This window comes from Artemia sp. Qi Xiang Cuo, chromosome 16, assembly GCF_049724085.1.
Source record: "Artemia sp. Qi Xiang Cuo chromosome 16, ASM4972408v1, whole genome shotgun sequence".
Classification (NCBI taxonomy): Eukaryota; Metazoa; Arthropoda; class Branchiopoda; order Anostraca; family Artemiidae; genus Artemia; species Artemia sp. Qi Xiang Cuo.
In genome coordinates, this window is record NC_142809.1 from 54,272,077 (window position 1) to 54,288,688 (window position 16,612).

General features: G+C 33.5%; 1 protein-coding gene across 3 annotated transcripts in view; it reads left to right on the top strand.

Annotated features, from left to right (window-relative positions):
* Positions 1–16,612, top strand: part of Crag (DENN domain-containing protein Crag) — a 167,864-nt gene that overhangs the window by 137,346 nt on the left and 13,906 nt on the right. For all 3 annotated transcript variants that reach the window (XM_089102130.1, XM_089102132.1, XM_089102131.1), the window contains one exon: positions 9,027–9,193. In XM_089102130.1, the coding sequence (XP_088958256.1) occupies positions 9,027–9,193 (167 nt within the window). The remainder of the gene's footprint in view (positions 1–9,026; positions 9,194–16,612) is intronic.

A 16,612-nucleotide genomic window follows, 5' to 3' on the forward strand; every position in this document is an offset into this window, starting at 1 on the left:
ATATTAAATAAAATGCACTGTGTTAATGCTAATTCCCAATAATGCATCTCAGCAGTATCCCAAGAACGACTGAGGGTATTATGTTCAAACTTTCGGGGCTACTTCTGATTTGTAACAAATCAAATTAGCGAAAGTGTATCCAAGCTATCAAAGAAAGTAAACAGATTTTTTTGCGAATGGTTTTAAGTTTTCTATTTCAGGTCAACTAGAGGAGGTATGAAACTAAATTAAACACTACTATTTGTTTCCAGATTTTTCAAAGGTTGTATGTTGTTAAAATCTGCTGAAAATTTTTCTCCAGCATACAAATACCAGGCCAAACTAAAAAGTCTTAAAAAAACGAAAAGATTTAAAGCATTATTTTCTTTCTCCCTGAAAAGACTATGTCAATATAAAACGAACAGAAATTAATTAAAACACCTTTTGAGCAAAAATGAGCAAAAATAAAATCAAATAATTTACCAAGCGTGAAACTACCACAAATCAACATCGAAAATTAAATGAAACCCAAAACGAACAGAAATTACAATAAATAACTGAGTCAAACTGAAAATTAGCAGAAATTAACATGAGTAGGGCTCAAAACCCCTATGCCTTCCCAAGGCGATAACATGGTCTGCACTCTACTGAAAAAATACAAATGAATGTGCATTGTCAGTTTAATATACATATATTGATGTTCATTAATCAAAATGTTAATATTATTTGATTTATTAAAGTTATAAAAGTAAAAACATCTATATTTTTTTCTTTTGTATTATTCCGCTTTTCTCCTTTTTTGTATGAGCGGGCAAAAATAAATTATTATTATTATTATTATAAACAAAAAATTGAGTTAATTAAAGAAAAATAACTGAATAAAAATAAAGAAAATAAATAAAAACAAATTTTTGTAAAAAAATAACAAACAAAAAGAAGTAACAAAGTTGGCAAATTTGGCTAAATTGAGAAAAAGGAACAGCATTGGTTCAGCATCTTGGTTGCCTGGTAATACGAGCTAGACTCTCAGCCGGGCATACCCATATTGTAGTTGTATTTAGTTTGTAAATAAAAGAACCCGAAGCTGAACCTCAAATGAAAAAAAAAAAACGAATTTAAAAAAAAACATGAAAACAATAACTAAATTAAAAATGAAATAAATTACCAAGTAAATATAAAACTAAATAAACAAAACAGTAAATTGATTTTAAAAAACGAATACAAATAAAGGAAAACAAGTTATAATTTAAAAAAATTACAAACAAAAAAGAATTTACAGAAGTTGGCTAAATTAGGAAAAAGAAACGTGCATTTAAAGTTGCACTTTATAATATTCAGTATTTTTTGGCTCAAATGAAAAAAAGAGTAAGAAAAAGTGAAATAAATAAGTAACAACACTAAAAATTAAGTAAATAAGTAATTAGATATAAAGCTAAATAACCAAAAATGTGAGTTAATTAAGGAAAAATAACCGACTAAAAAAAAGAAAGTAAATGAAAACAAGCTATAATGAAAAATAACAAAAAAGATAAGTAAAAATGTTGGCTAATTTGGCCAAATTGGGAAAAAGAAATTTAAGGTTGTACATTATGATGCTCAGTATTTGTGGCCTCAAAGGAAAAGAAAAGGAATCCATAAAAGAATAAAAAACATAAAAAAATAAAATAAACTAGTAAATATAAAATTAATTAGACATAAAGGTGAAGTAATTAAAAAAAATAATTAAGAAAAATAAAATCAAAGTAAGCAAATTATAATCGTGTTACATCACTAACAAAAAAGAATTTAAAAAGATGGCTAAATTAGGGAAAAGAAATGTACATTTAACGCTGCACTTTATGCTATTCAGTATTTTTGGGCCCTAGTAAAAAAAAAAAAATAATAAAAAAAAATCACTAAATCAAAAATGAAATAAATGAGTAAATAAATATAAAACTAAATTAACGAAAACTTAAATTAATTAAGAACATAAATGCTTAAAAGTAAAGAAAATAAAAGAGAACTGGTCACAATAAAAAATAACAAACAAACAAAAAGTAAACACCTTTCGCTAGTGTTGCTCGAATTGAGTTTCAATTCCAGGGCTCTTGATAAAGCGTACTAAGTAAAGGTGATAGAAACAGGGATTAATAAAAGTTACTGTATCGCTACTGACTGCACACTCTGTGATTCGGATTCCTGCGCACAAGTGCCTTCTTGTGGGCATCCATCAGGTTAGACGGTGTTAGACCAAGTCTGATTCAATATCTGCCACGTAACTTAGAATGTTACCAAATTCGCTACTTTGTCGTGCCAAAAATAAAAATAAAATTTTTTAATGATTTTGAAAAGTTAAGATTAGCGTTTGTGAAACTTTTTTTTGAGGACTTAGATAAAAAAGATATATATATATATATATATATATATATATATATATATATATATATATATATATATATATATATATATATATATAATCACCACTTGAGACCATGTACTATACTGATAATATAACAATACTATTCTGTACTTTTTCCCTGCTCGATCTATTTAAAAAAAAAACATCCTAAATCATAAACACCAAAAAGTTGTCCCTAAACGACGTACGAAAAGTCGGCTTATCAGTCTCTTGAACTTTATCATAAAGAAGGGACTTCCATATAGAAGGAAGAACATGGCGAATCGAAAATGCTGACCTTGTAGACATCCTAACCGGTTTTCTAATTACTGACGAATTCCTTTGTCATATTCAGGCTGATGTCTCTCAAACACACCAGCTCAATACGGTAAGATCCAACATTTAATTCCTTGAACCAAGGATAATAATTTGGCGATCTACAAAAAATTACCCTATGGGATTTCTTATAATCCATCTTTAGGTGATCGACCTTTCAGTGCCGCAATTTCGTCAAAATGCTTGGGGGGGTGTGTGTGCAAAGTTGGAGCCAATTTTCCCAAATCAAGTGAAAATGACAGTGAAAACTGAAAAATAGTCATGTATTACCATAAAGGCAAAGAAATACTAAAGAAAACTGATGTTTTCACTGGATACTTGAATTATAAGGCTTATGTTAAAATTGACAACATTTTTTCAGAAACTAAATTTTATCTGGGAGGGGGGGGGCAAATTTGGGTTTGGAGGGGGCAGTGGCCATGCCCAGTAGCAAATTACGACCCTGCAACCTTCATCCACTTTCCTATTCTTGACATACTATCTCTTGTCATAGTTAGTAACTCATAAGAAGGATAGGAAGATAAATCTTCAAAGACTATCAGAATTCAGAAGATACCGTAATGACAGTGGTCAACTATGGGCCATCTATCTCGGATAGATGGCCCAAAAGATGGATGCCTTGGATAGATGGGTACCTTAGGGATAAAGGATACCGGCGGGCCATCTATCTTGGATAGATGGCCCAAAAGATGGATACCTTGGGGATAAAGGATACCGGATAGATGGCCCAAAAGATGGATACTTTAGGGATAAAGGATACCGGCGGGCCATCTATCTGGGGCCAAACAAAACTATACTGGCCTCGAATAGAGCAGAAAGACATTCAAAAGAAATAGGAACTTAATGAGATGGAGGAAAAAGTGAACAGTGAGTATTGATTCAGTCTTTGAACAGTTAAGATCTATCTATTCTTTTAAAAAGGATTAATCCCAGTTTTGAACTAGTTGTCGGTAAAGGATTTTATTCTGATTTAATTAGATACTGGATTCTTTCAGTAGTTACGAAATAGTGAGAACGCTTTTAAGTCTCATAAACTATTTAAACATTTATTCAGTATCTGTAACCTAGTGGAATGTGTGACGTCACTGGATAAATTGAATTGACTGGAGTTTCTGACCAATGCATTAATTGAACTTTTGGCTTTCTTAAATTGAGTTAATTTCATAAGATATCCAAGTGAGGTATTCCAGTTTGGCAATAATAAAGATTATTATTCATCATTCAATGCTCTCGTCAGAATAAGATGTAGTTAAAACCTCTGTGTGGCGTGAATTTATGTGTCAATATTATATCAAGGATTATTGATATATTTGTGATTAGATGGGACGTAAAAGGAAAAATGCTAAGCAAGAAGGCATGGACAGTTCATTTGACACCTCAGGACTCAGTTCTAGCTCGAAACCGGAAATATCGATAATAGCTGCGGATTTTAAGCAAATTCTTGATGTTGTGAAAGAAAATGGAAATAAGTTGGACAATATCAACAATCAATTAGGAACTCTTACCGCAAGGGTGGATAAATTGGAAAAAGAACAATCGCTACAAACGAATAAGATAAACAATACTGAATCGAAAATTGGAAAGATTGAGAATGAAACCTCTAGCCTCAAAATGCAAATAAAAACTTGCACGGATGAAATAATGGAATTAAGAAGGAAAAATGAAGATTATATGTTTCGGATTGTGAGAATGGAAGCTGCAAAGCTAGAAAATAATGTCATCATATGGAACGCAGCTTGTAAGGATAATAACCACTCTCAAGTTCTATTCACAGAGGTAGTTCGTCACGGGCTGGAAATGCCCGAAGTAAATTTCACAGTTACTAATTATGATAGCAACTGTAAATTTTTGAAGGTGACACTGAATAAAAAAGACGATAAGTTTGCCATATTGAAGATTGCTAGCAAGCTGAAGGATAAGACATTCCCTGGAAACAACAGCAACCTGTTCATCAGTGATGATGTCCCAACTGAAATCCGTAAAGTGCGAAAGCTGCTTCTAGCGAAACGTGACAAATTACGAAAAGATCATGGATGTGATGCCTGGATATCGAAGGGGTTTCAGCCGAATCTGCTAGTGAAAAGACCAGACGGCTCGATTACCAAATACACATTCAATGATGACATACCGGAGATTGACGATGTTCATAAAAAATTTTCCATTGCCCGAAGGGAAGTGCCTGTTATAGTCCCTGTCGATGTTCAAATGTCGTAATGTCGTGGGTTGCAGTAATAGTTCATGTGCCCAAGTAATATGAATGAAAACATTTAAATTGAAAGTGTTTTTTTTTTATGTTTAGTTTATATAAGGTGTATTATTATTATTATTTTTTTTTTTTTTCCTTTTTTTTTGTTTAGATCCACATAGAGTTTAAATTAAAAGTTGCGCAGATTAGTCGAACTGAGGTAAAACGACTTGGAATGGAGATTATTTTTTTTTGTTTTTTAAATTGTTATTTTTTATTATGGTTTGCTGGTCTTTTGGGGCATGGTGTGGTTGCTCTTAACGTGGGATTAATATTTGATAATGGATAGAGATAATCGTGAAATTCCATCATCAAGGTTAAAAGAATTTGAGCGGAATTCTCTTTCATTTCAGTCAATTTTTCAAACTATTGTAGCTGGTGATGATGAAGATACTTCTAGTAATTTTGATATCCCAAAAAATCAATATATATTTATGAATGAGCTGGGAAGAAAAAATGTAAATACAAGTAGGATGTCGTTTTGGAATTGCCGGGGTTGGAGGACTGCGCAGGATGTGATTGAAACTTTTTTGTCGGATTCAGATACAGATATATTAGGCCTATGTGAAACTTTTTTAGATGATTTTTCAATTGAAAATATACATGTAAAAGATTACCAATTTTTTCACATCGGTCGGAAAAGACAAAAACAAGGGGGTCTTGGTGTTTTGATTAAAAATTGCATACCAGCACGTATAAGGATTGATTTTTTGCCAATGAATATTGAAATGATTTTTGAATCTTGTGTAGTTGAATGCTCTTTTCCAAATAATCGGAAGTTTTTAATTGCAGTTATTTACCGTACTCCGTCATCCAGCCAGATAGAATTTAAAAATCATTTTGAAAGTATGTTGGATAAATTAGCTAGTCTTAATACTCCTTATTTAGTTATGGGTGATTTTAATATTGATTTAATGAAACTCCTATCTGCAGATCAGAATAGAATAGATAGAAATATTTTGCAGTTTTTGGAGGGCCCACTATCTTATGGACTAAACCCCGTATGTTTTGTGCCCTCTAGAATAGCTGATACATCATTTTCACTTATTGATAATATTTTTTCACCTTATAGTGCTGTTAATACATTTATTATTCCTGATGATTCATCTGACCACTGTATAATTATGTCTGATTTTCTTATAAATTTCCCGCATAATAAAAAAATCAAACCAAGCGTAGAGATTTTTCAGATAAAAATGTGTTAAGGTTAAAAGAAGGGCTTGGTGATGTTGATTGGAGTCCTGTAATTGATGAGAAGGATCCGAACCAATCATTAGATAAATTTTATTATATTATGAATGAAAAGCTTGATCTTTTTTGCCCATATAAGATCCCGAGAGGAAAGAAACTTACCACAAAAAAACCTTTGATAAATGAATCACTTTTGAGATCTATTAATGAGAAAAATCGTTTATATAAAATTAGAATAAAATATCCCACGGAAATAAATTTAACGCGTTTTAAAAATAATAAGAATATGCTGGTAAGGATCCTTAGAGTAAGTGAAAGACTTTATTATGAAAAATCTTTTCGAAATTCAGATTCCCCTAGAAAAACTTGGAGTTTGATTAAAGATAAAATTGGAAGAAATAAAAGTTGTTACACCCTGAAGTGTTATTTGATATTAATGGTAAAGAATTTAGAGGACCACAAGCTGTTGCTAAGAAGTTTAGTGAATATTTTGCTAGTATTGGATCATCTGTTGTTTCAGGAGAAGTTGACCTTTCTTCCCCAAGGTCGCATAAAAAATATCTACCGCCCACTGAAGATACGAGCATATTTATGGCCCCGGTTACTTTTGCAGAATTTCAAAAGGTTATTAAGAATTTAAAAAATGGTAATTCATTGGGATATGATGAACTTTCAACTAATTTGCTAAAAAATATTGCAGGTGTAATTTTTGAACCATTGCTTCATATTTTAAATTTATGTATTTTCTCAGGTACATTTCCTAAAAGATGGAAAATTGCACGTGTAATACCATTGCATAAAAAAGGAGATAAATCTGATACAAATAATTATCGTCCTATTGCAATTTTATCACCATTGTCTAAAGTATTGGAAAAAATTTTTAAAGGAAGGATTACTAATTATCTAGATAAAATAAATTTTTTTACCTAATATCAGTTTGGATTTAGGGCAGGCCATTCGACGGAACAAGCAGTTGCAGCTCTTGTATTAGAAATAAATGACTGCTTAGATAGTAATTATCATGTATCTACTGTTTTTTATGATGTTAAAAAAGCATTTGACACTTTAAACCATGTAATTCTTTTTGATAAAATGGAAAATTCCGGTATAAGAGGGAAAGGACTAGATATAATAAGATCATACCTTTATGGACGTAAAATCGTGGTAGATGTTGATGGACATTTGTCTAGTTTAAATGATCTTGAAGATATTGGTGTCCCACAAGGATCGGTATTAGGTCCGCTTTTATTTTTGATGTATATTAATGATCTTCCACGATGTTTGCAGGGAAATAATGGTCTTGCAATTTTATTTGCAGATGACACAGCTGTTTCTGTTAAAGCGAAGGATTCATCTACATTAATTCAAAATTTGTTTAACACTGTTAGTTCAGTTAATCGATGGTTTGTTTCTAATTATTTAGTACCGAATTTTAAGAAGACTGAATTTATGGTTTTTGGTCATTCAAAACGTGCTACTAAAAAATTTCATGTCAGGAGCTTCAAGTTGGTGAGCATAAAATACGTAGAGTTCAATCGTATCGTTATTTAGGAGTTTTTATTGATCCCCTTTTGTCATTTCAAACTCATATTGATCATTTAAGGGTGAAACTTTCGCAAAATATTGGGTCTATGTATCGTTTGCAACATGTTTTTCCATTTTCAATTTTAAAAATAATTTATCATTCTTTGCTTGCTCCTTATTTAAATTATTGCACAATTATTTATTTAAATACTTTTTGGACGCATATAAAACCCCTAAAGATCCTTCAAAATAAAGCAGTGAGAATACTTGGAAATTTTTTACATCGTCCATAAAAACTTAGAGATGCATCGTAAAATGAAACATTATTTCTTTTCTTGAATTTATTAGATCTGAAACATATAAGAGAACTTAATATATCAATATGGCATTTTAAAATACAAGATCCTAGTAGTTATTTTTATGAAAAATCTCTGTTGATTCTGCCCCCTCCTTCGGCTCTTAGGTGTTCTGGAACATATCGAATTCCCTTTGTTAATTGTGAAAGATCTAGATTTTCAATTAGATACCAAATACCATTTATTTCAAATAAATATAGGCTGAAAGATAGAATTCAAATTGAGGCATCATTTCGGCAAATATCAGTTCTAAGGAAGAAAATATTAAAATTATGTATTGACCTGTGATGGTGGAATAAAAATTTTTAAAATTTTTTTTATTATTATTATTATTTTTTTTTTTATATTAGTTACCCATGTTGGGATAGCCTTCCGTGCCTCACTTGTCCAGCGTTTGTTTTCTTTATGTTTGTTTTTTTTTTTTTTTTTTTCTTTAAACAGTTTTTTTTTCTTTCTCTCTTTTGTTTTGATTAGAAATTGTTTTTTTTTTGTTTTGTTTTTTTTTTTTTTTTTTTACCCAATTTTACGAGCTTTGCTCTCTGTTGGGGGTATATGTTTTTTGTTATGTTGAATTAATCAAATAAACAGTTAAACAGTTAAACAGAGTGCCTATTTGGTCATATAAAAGCGCCAAAGACTTTTTGTATGTGTTTGTTTGTTATTGTTTTTTTTGGGGGGGAGGGGGAGCTTTCGCCTTCATCAATTTGTTATTGTTATGTCATTCAGAGCAGCATATATCATTCTTCAAAAAATGTTTTTAACCTAGAAACCTAGATGGATCTTAATACTAAACATAGGGTTTAAGAACCGAAAAATAGGAACCTGTTGCTATAACTGTTTATTGGATTAAAACTAATTTAGTGCCAATAAAAAAATTTCATATATCTGCCAAAAAGAAACACGCGTTAAATACTTTTGGTGATTTAAAATATAGATTGTGAAATTTAGCTATGTTAAATACCTCCATTAATGTTCAGCATTTTCTGGCACTGTTTTTGTAATTGAATGTTCTTTTCAGCTTAGCGTCAATAGAAGATCTCAATGAATCCTTTGGAAGTAGTTCTTGGGGCGTAAACTGGCTCCGTCGTGCATCATCAGCAGATATTCTTAGCCAATCCCAGGCTAGTGTCTCCTCGGACCGAGAATCGCAAGATGGCGTTGAATCGCGTAAAGATGGTGACTATGGTAAGAATTCTGACCTAGTACGCTGCAACACTTTAAAAATACAGGGCGCAGCATTGTATGGGATAATTATGGGAAGAAGGGCCGCCGAAAAAGTAAATTCACAATCGAATCTGACAAAGGGGAGAATATGGTGATCTGGGGTAAAAAGTAGTATAGTGTAAATTATCGCTTTCTAGGCGTGACCTTATTCTGTGTACAAGTGTGACATCTTAGTACTACAGGTCAAATATCTTGAAATAATAAACCCAAGAATATCCATGTGGAAAGCCTAGTGGTCGGACTATCTTGATATTACTCGTGTCTTTCCAGAAGACACGAGTTCGTTGTTGACCGTCCTGGGTTCAGATTTTGAAGGAATTGGTGTGAATATCGAGTATGATGTTGATTGTGTCATTTATACAGTAAACAACAGCTGTCCATATACGATAAACAACAACAACGAGGTACCTATTCGTTCCTTTTTTGGTATCAGGAAGATCCCTAAAGGTCTCTTACCGCCGAAAGAGTCCTTAAAGCCCGTAATTTGACTCCTTGAGCCTGTGGCCGCCCTGTTTTTGGCAAGACTTCAAGAATTGTTTCTGTTGGTGCGTTTCAGAACGCGAAAAGAGATTGACGACCAGCAAAAATGATTTATTTTTTTTACTATTAATGAAAAAAACTGGAGAGTGTCAGTCATTTGCAAACTGATTCATTGTCGTCTAAAAACCTCAGTTTTGAAACTAGTTGTCTTCTAAATTATCTGAGTAATATTAACTTTCTTCTTGTTTATTTTTTTCTTATTTCAAAACCGTCCAGGTTTGTTTTTGCTAACAAATTAAACGGAGAGTATTTCCAATTTTGGGTCTTTTTTTTACAAGCCCAATATTGGTCGAAGAGACATAATCGTGCAGAACAGATTTTCGATCGCAAAAGCAATATTTGGCAAGAATAAGTTTTTGGGGGCAACAAGGCAAGAGCAATATTCGGCAGGACCAAATTTTCGGTAGCAGAATTAATATTTGGCTAAAAGAAATGTTTTGGTGGCAACAACTGTATTTGGACAAGAAAAATTTTTGATAGCAACAGTAATATTCGGCCAGATTGAATTTTTGGTTACAACAGCATTATTCGACCAGAAAAAATTTTGATCAACAATGCTGATCAACCATGTCGTGAGTAAATTCCACAGCTTGAATTACCTTTGCCGAGTTCCAGTTGCGGTTGTTGGGCTGTATTCATTGCCCTGTATATAGTCGCTTCTCCTATTTTGAGGTGCCTATGTTCAAGTACCTCTGCTGGGTTGTGATCTTGTGTTGAGTTGCGTTACCTTTGTTGAATTGTCTTGTCTGAGCTTTTCAGTTTTGAAATACCTATTTTGAGCCTCCAGGATTGGGTTGAGCTATGATGGAACCATCTCATGAGTATTTACGTCATTGATGAAATTATAAATATCGGATTACTTGAGTAGAGGATTATCTGAACGCTCGTGGAGGATTACCTGAACGTCGTCTACTTAAGTACTGAATCTTAACGAAAGAGGAAAACAGCTTTAAGATGCATGCTTCGTTACCATCCCGTTTATTCTGAGGTTCTAATGACTTTTAATTTAATCTTGTATCCTTTGTACGAAAAGGAAAGATTCGTCGTCACTCTGCTACGATAATTATCCTTATTAATTCACCAAGGGGGCATTATAAAGAGATATCTCACCTCAAATGTGGATTGTCACGCGGCCCAAAGGATAGGATAGAAAGTGCTCTTCGATCTTTTAATCTTCTCCTGATCTCTCGCCAGTGGTAGTTTCAGACTTTATGAGACACTTTTCGTAAAAATTAAGATTTGTCGTAAAAGCAAAGAAGTTTCATCAATTGGTTCAATTCAGTGTCTCCTGCCTTACTTAGAAGGTTTTATTTTTACCAAAACTCGTTTAATATCATTTTTTCACTCTCGGAAATTGCCAGAAAATAGTGCCTTTGTTCACGAAGTTGTTGACTCGGGGGGGTAAAACTGTTTTGCCTCCGACTCACCTAAACGTTTTCACGGCAAAAGCCCCTTTGGGACTTGGCATCTGTTCACCGTTAAGTAGCGAGGTAAATCAAGACACTATGTGTTTTCAAGTTATCAAAATAGCGTATCTGCAATATCTTAGTAACGTCTTGGGGGACCAAGTTGAAACTTTCAGGCAGGGAGAAAGTGGACCTTAAATTTTCGCTTAGAGGGAAGGGTGGATGCCTAAAAATTAACTTCCTTCTACCAAAAACAGGTCTTTAAAAACTGTCAAAATGGCTCATTTTCTTCACCAAATGATGTAAAAAGTATTAAATAGTTTAACCCTGTATTACTGTCTTAATATTTAACTGTAGAACTCTTACAAAAGGTTTGACTAATCACGCGAGTATCAAACGGAAAAAACTGTGCTTGAGGAATAAGCCGAAGTCATATCACATTTGATTAGGTCATGGTGAATTCTTTGCTAAATATTTAAGTACTTGATCAGTCATAAAATGCACGTATTATCGAAATTACCCTCCCCACCCTGCCCTGTAAAAAATATTCCTCACTGGCTGAGTCCTGTAATATTTAGAATCTTATATTTTCTAGTAGGAATAAGCATTTTTTTTTTAATTATTATAACCGTTATCTGTATTCCTATAGCTGTAAATTACATATGTAAGTAAATGCGAATTACTACTGTAACTTTGTCACGAAATCATATGTTTTGCGGGACACTTAAATCCTACGTGAACTTATAGTAAGGAACAATGTCGTGTTTTTGAGCACAAAAAAAAGTTTCAACTGAAAGTAAGGAGCAACATTTCATCTTAAAGCGAACAGAATTTGTTCGTGATTGTCTGTATACTTCATACTTCCCAATAGCAAATACTATATAGAAGTAATGGGAAAACTTATAACTTGCAGCTCTTCCTCCTCAATACCCCTCTTTACGCCAAAGTTTAAAACACTTTTACAAAAGTTTCTTATTCTAATTAAACAGTCCTTGTGTTTCAGGAGTTGTTCTTTATGAACTGGGACCAAAGGTCTACCTTCGGTAGACCCCCTCTTATACGAAACAATTTCTGTTTGTTTTAAGTTTTAATGTTGCCCCTTATTTTTAGTTGAAACAACTTGTTTTTTATATATTTAGTTTCTGATCGTTTTTCAAATAATGCCATCAAACCAGCATCCCCTTCCACGGAAATCCCCCCCCCCCGAGGAAAAGTTCTTCTTAGAAAGTTTTTTCGCTTAAAATACTCCCCCCGGGGAAATAATCCCCGGACAATTCCATCCTCGCTGCAAATTCCCCCCAGAAAATTTCTTTCTCACGTTTCCGCCCGAAAATTCACCATAGTATACTCAAATTCGAAAAAACAGCTGTTTTTTTATTTAATTTTGATTATTTTTGAATTCTTACCGGAAATACCTCCTACGTGAAAAATTTCCCCTCCTCTCTCTCTCTCTCTGCAATGGAAAGTTTCTCCCGCGGAAACTTTCCTCACCGAAAATTATTCCTAGTGATAGATCCCCACGGGAGAATTTCTCCCGTGGAAAATCCCCCTTTGCAAAAAAATCACCTAGAGAATTCCGACCCCACTGAAAATTTTCCCCAGTCAATTCCCTCAGGAAATTTCCACATGTAAAATTCAGTCGCCAAAGAAAATGTAGGACAAATACATCCAATGTCGTACAGGAATTCGGGTAAATTTCCCCGTGTAAAATTTCACATTGAAAGCTTACACCCAGAAATTTTCTTCCGAACGGAAAATTCTCCCTGAAGAAACACCAACAAACCCCCACCCCCCCCCCCCAAACCCCCCAAAAATGTCTGTATACTTCATACTTCCCAATAGCAAATACTATATAGAAGTAATGGGAAAATTTATAACTTGCAGCTCTTTCTCAGGGGGCTGTGGGGGTTCGTATCATCCCCAAAGGCATAGTTATCGGACCTTTTAACTATGTTGATCAAAATGGCTGTCTGAAAATTTTGATCGGTCAACTTTGGGAGAAAGTGGCCTGGGAAGGGGGGCTATTTGCCTTCTGATTTTGGTCACTTTAATAGGACACTAGAACTTTTAATTTCCTTTTAAATGAACCCTCTCCCGATCTCCTAGCACCATTGATTCGGCACGGTCACCCCTGGGAAGAACAAAAAAAAACAGCAATAATAAAGAAATAAAATAAAATAAACGCACATCCGTGACCTTTCTTCTGGCAAAAAAAAACACAAGACTCCACCTTTTTACAGATGGGAGCTTGAAACCTATACATTAGAGTGCGATTTCCAATAAGATTACATGAGTTTTTGGAGATGTTAACCCTTTTTCGAAAATAAAGCAAACCTTCTCAGGCTCATAATTTTTCAGCATAAAAATTCAATTCTTCTGAAGCATCAATTTTTTTTTATCAAAATTCTGTTTTTTAGAGTTTCGGTCACTATTGGGCCAAGTCGCTCCTTGCTTACAGCTGTTACCACGAACTGTTTGAAAAAAAAAATCCTATAATAATTAAAACTTTACAACGGCCTGAAATTACTGTCAAAGGATAACTGGAACCCAAACGAACAGAAATTAAAATAAATAATCATATCAAACATAGAGGTAACAGGTAGGCTATTGATATAGATGAATAGTTAAGTTCTAACATGAGTAAGTATTTCTGGTATGGCCTTCGATAATTCATTTTTATGTTTATGTTTATGTTTTATGTTTATTCATTTTATGTTTATGTATTTCATGTGTTATAATTTCTTGTTGTGTCACATCTGTTGCTGGCTGTGTGCTATTATGGCAGTACAGATTTTGATTACTAAATATCAGTATATGTATATTAAACTTACAATGCATATTCATTTGTATTTTGTTAAGTAGAGTGCAAATTATGTTCTGGCCTTGGGAAGGCATAGGGGTTTTGAGCCCAACTTATGTTAATTTCTGCTCGTTTTGAGTTTGACTCGGTTATTTATTGTAATTTCTGTTCGTTTTATATTGACATAGTCTTTTCAGAAAAAAAGAAAATAATACTTTAAATCTTTTCGTTTTTTTTTTAAATTTATAGTTAGGTCTGCTATTTGTATGCTGGAGAAAATTTTCCAGCAATTTTTAACAGCATACACCCTCTTAAAAATCTGAACACAAATAGTAGTGTTTATTTTAGTTTCATACCTCCTCTAGTTGACCTGAAATGGAAAACTTGATACCATTCGCAAAAAAAAATCTGTTTACTTTCTTTGATAGCTTGGAAACACTTACGCTATTTTGATTTCGTTAAATTTTAAGAGCAGAAGTAGCCCCGAAAGTTTAAACATAATACCCTCAGTCGTTCTTTGGATACTGCTGAGATGCCTTATTGGGAATTAGCATTAAAACAATGCATTTTGATTTAATCGTAAGGCAACATTAAGTTTTTAAACATAAAGTCAAATGGGAGGGTGGGGGTGGGAGAGGGATTAGTTTCTCTCCAATCACTTTCGACTATTAAAAAGGGCATCAGCCCTTTCTATTTTCAATCGAATGAGCCCTTTTCGAAGTTCCTACGACAACTCCTTTGATACAAACTGCCCTGGTCTAAACAACAACAACAACAACAAAAATAATACATTATATTCATATCGATCTTTACTATAAAAATGTCAAATCAGAAAGTGCTCCAGTGATAAACCTTACATAAGTAATCACATAAAAATATTAATCCGCACGAAAATAAGCTTATTTAACAGGGGTAATTTAGCTGAAGCAAATAAGTTAAGAAAGGAATTAAAAAGTCAAATTAGAAAAGCTGCCCGAGCCTATTATAAAAATTAAATTAAATACTTGCGCGATGATAAACAAAAGAACTGGTACTCTGAAATTAAAAAACTTACCGGCAAGAGTCAAGAACAACTAAATTTTAATATAAATGAACCTCCAAAGACCACAGCTAATGACCTCAATAAGTTTCTGGCTTCTATTGTCCAGAGTCTTCCACCACTATCTTACAAATTTCCGGATATTCCTGTTCCTTTTTCACTCCCACATATTTCTCCACTTGATGTTGTAAAAAAAATTGAAAAACTAAAACGATCAAGCATTTGCCCTTTAGATATTCCTGTTCCTCTGTTAAAGCATTCAGTGATTACCTCTCAAAACCCCTATCCACCCTGTTCAATGAAATTACCGAATCTGGACAGTTCCCTCAATATTGGAAACAAGGTTTTATTACCCCAATCAAAAAGAAAAATGGGAAGCCTGGCTTTGATGGCATTCGTCCTATTGCCCTCACCTCGATTTTTTCAAAATTGTATGAAAGTTTTCTCACAGACTGGCTTAAGATGAAAGTCCTCCCCCTCATTGATCTTAGACAGTTTAGTAATCTCAAATCCACGTCAACCTCTCATTACCTGATCCATCTTGTTGATACCATGGGTAAATTACTTGAAAAATCTAACACTTGGCTTAATCTGATTTCTATTGATCTTCAAAAAGCTTTTGATTTGATTAACCACAATTTACTCATAGATAAACTTATAAATGAATTCCACATTGAAACTTTCCTTGTTAAGCTCGTTGTCTCTTTTCTTTCTAATAGATCCCAAGCAGTTAAATATCTAAATTGTTTCTCGGATCACCTCCCCATATTTAATGGCATTCCTCAGGGGACTATTCTAGGCCCTCTCCTTTTTTCTCTTATGATTAACAGCCTTTCAACCCTTTATGACAATAGATGGAAATTTGTCGATGACTTGACAGTTTTAGAGATATGTCATAAAAACATCTTTAGCAACCCAATGGGCATACTCCAAGATATTGCCTGTGAGGCCTCTTCCCTTGACATGACAGTTAACCCTTCTAAATCCGCAATAGTCTCAGTAACTTTCCTTAAATCCCCTCCGCTTTTTCTTGCTTCTATTCCTCCTGAAACCTCTGTCACATCTCTTAAACTCCTTGGTGTTACAATTACTTCTAATTTGAAATGGGATGCCCATATAAATAATATCCTACGACAAGCAAACTCCTCGCTTTCCCTCCTTAAACTTTTAAATAAATTCAGTTGCCCCGAATCACATTTACTACAAGTATACATTTCTTTTGTGCGTCCCATATTAGAGTACGCTTGTCCTGTGTGGCACCCTGGCCTCTCTAATGAAGCAACACAAAAAATTGAAAATGTCCAAAAGAGAGCTCTAAGACTTATTTTTAAAGAGGGCAAGATACCCTATTTGTATTTGTTAAATATTTCAAACCTAGAGACCCTCGAGAGACGAAGAAATAATTTGTGCCTCCGTTTTGGTAAGTTGGCACTTTTGAACCCCCGTACTGCGAACCTTTTCCCTGAATACCATGTACCTGATAGAAATCGTCCTCCACGAACTGTGTCCCAGCCTATCCCCACCTTATCTCCCATTCTTTGTACTACCTTGCGGTATAAGAAATCTTTTATCCCTTTTTTTACTGATTTAATAAA